Source organism: Barbus barbus (genome assembly GCF_936440315.1).
Source record: "Barbus barbus genome assembly, chromosome: 19".
Taxonomy (NCBI): domain Eukaryota; kingdom Metazoa; phylum Chordata; class Actinopteri; order Cypriniformes; family Cyprinidae; genus Barbus; species Barbus barbus.
This window is the reverse complement of record NC_136747.1, coordinates 25,086,708-25,088,137: the sequence shown is the minus strand read 5'-3', so window position 1 is coordinate 25,088,137 and position 1,430 is coordinate 25,086,708. Positions and strand designations below refer to the sequence as shown.

General features: G+C 36.3%; 1 protein-coding gene across 1 annotated transcript in view; it reads right to left on the bottom strand.

Moving 5' to 3' along the window:
- Window positions 1–417: 417 nt before the first annotated feature.
- LOC306885432 (melanoregulin-like) overlaps window positions 418–1,430 on the bottom strand; it is a 5,089-nt gene continuing 4,076 nt past the window's right edge. The window contains exon 6 of the mRNA XM_079441932.1: window positions 418–967. Coding sequence (XP_079298058.1) covers window positions 770–967 — 198 coding nt within the window. The 3' untranslated portion in view covers window positions 418–769. The remainder of the gene's footprint in view (window positions 968–1,430) is intronic.

Genomic DNA, 1,430 nt, shown 5'->3' with positions numbered 1-1,430 from the left:
GTTTTATGTAGTATTATTGTTGATGAGTTTGTTTCGTCATCAGAACAGATTTGGAGAAATGTAGAATTACATCACTCGCTCTCCAATCCTCAGCAGTGAATGGGTGCCGTCAGAATAAGAGTTGATTGATCTGTGCATGTTTCTCTCCTGATTCAAAATTATGGATAGAGGAGTCATATTTTAGCTGAAAGTGACCATTTAAAGTTAAAATAACTTGATGTTGGATTTGTTTCTTACAAACACAGCTTTTCACTTCAAGATGTTAACTGACGGACTGGAGTGGTGTGGATTATTGTGATGTTTTATCAGCTGTTTGGACTCTCATTCTGACGGCACCCATTCACTGCAGAGGATCTATTAGTGAGCAAGTGATGGAATGCTAAATCTGTTCTGATGAAGAAACTACAAATTGCGTATGAGAGCTGATAAAGGATTTTATTAAATTACTTGTTTCAGCAGTTTGATGCATCCACATTAAGAACACACACGAATTTCAAAATAAATTTTCATTTCTATTTATTCAAATTCATCAGCATGTTACAAAAGGATGTTAATGCTGAATCTCCTCCTGCTCTTATAAATGTGAGATCTGCAGCTATTTTAATGAATCTGAAAATAGTCTCCTCTTCTTCAACTAATAAATGGTTTAAATCTGTGCCATCTAATCTTCCCTATGCACCTTGACCCGAGCTGACAACAGTCCAAATCCATGTACCTCCAAAACCCCTCAAACTGATTGTGAAAACATCAACACAATCCAATCTCAGAATCACTCCTCTGGACCGGTGGTCTCGCCCTCGTCATCCTCATCCTCTCCTCCAGAGATGTTCTGATTCATGCGGGACAACAGCAGAGGAAGATTTATTAGACTGGTGTTTTCCTCTTCATCATCATCATCTCTAGGAGGGTAGAAGCGACGAGCCTTGGCCACAAAATCCTCAGCAGCGTCCAGATAAATCAGCCGGTCCTGAGCCAGACATAAATATTAGAGGTCAAATTGAGGAAGGAGAAGCCTATCTCAAGCATGATCTTTTAGATGAGATATTATACATTTTGTATAAAAACATATACACATCTTTTATTAAATCTTCTCACTGCCGACCTAATTGTTTCAATGTTTAATTCATCATTATATTAAATGTGCACGCCAGTGTTATTTTAGAATCACTGAGACATTATTTGTTTTCAACATTTTAAATCAGTTTTATTCTTTTTATTTCACATTTGGCTCCCAAACTCTGGAATAGCCTTCCTGATAACGTTCGGGGTTCAGACACACTCTCTATGTTTAAATCTAGATTAAAGACACATCTCTTTAGCCAAGCATTCACATAATGCATCTTATAATCTTGTACTGCAGTTATATCTGATCAAATGTACATTATTATTATTCTTTAGCTTGGGATGATTTTTTTTTTTTTTTTTTTTTT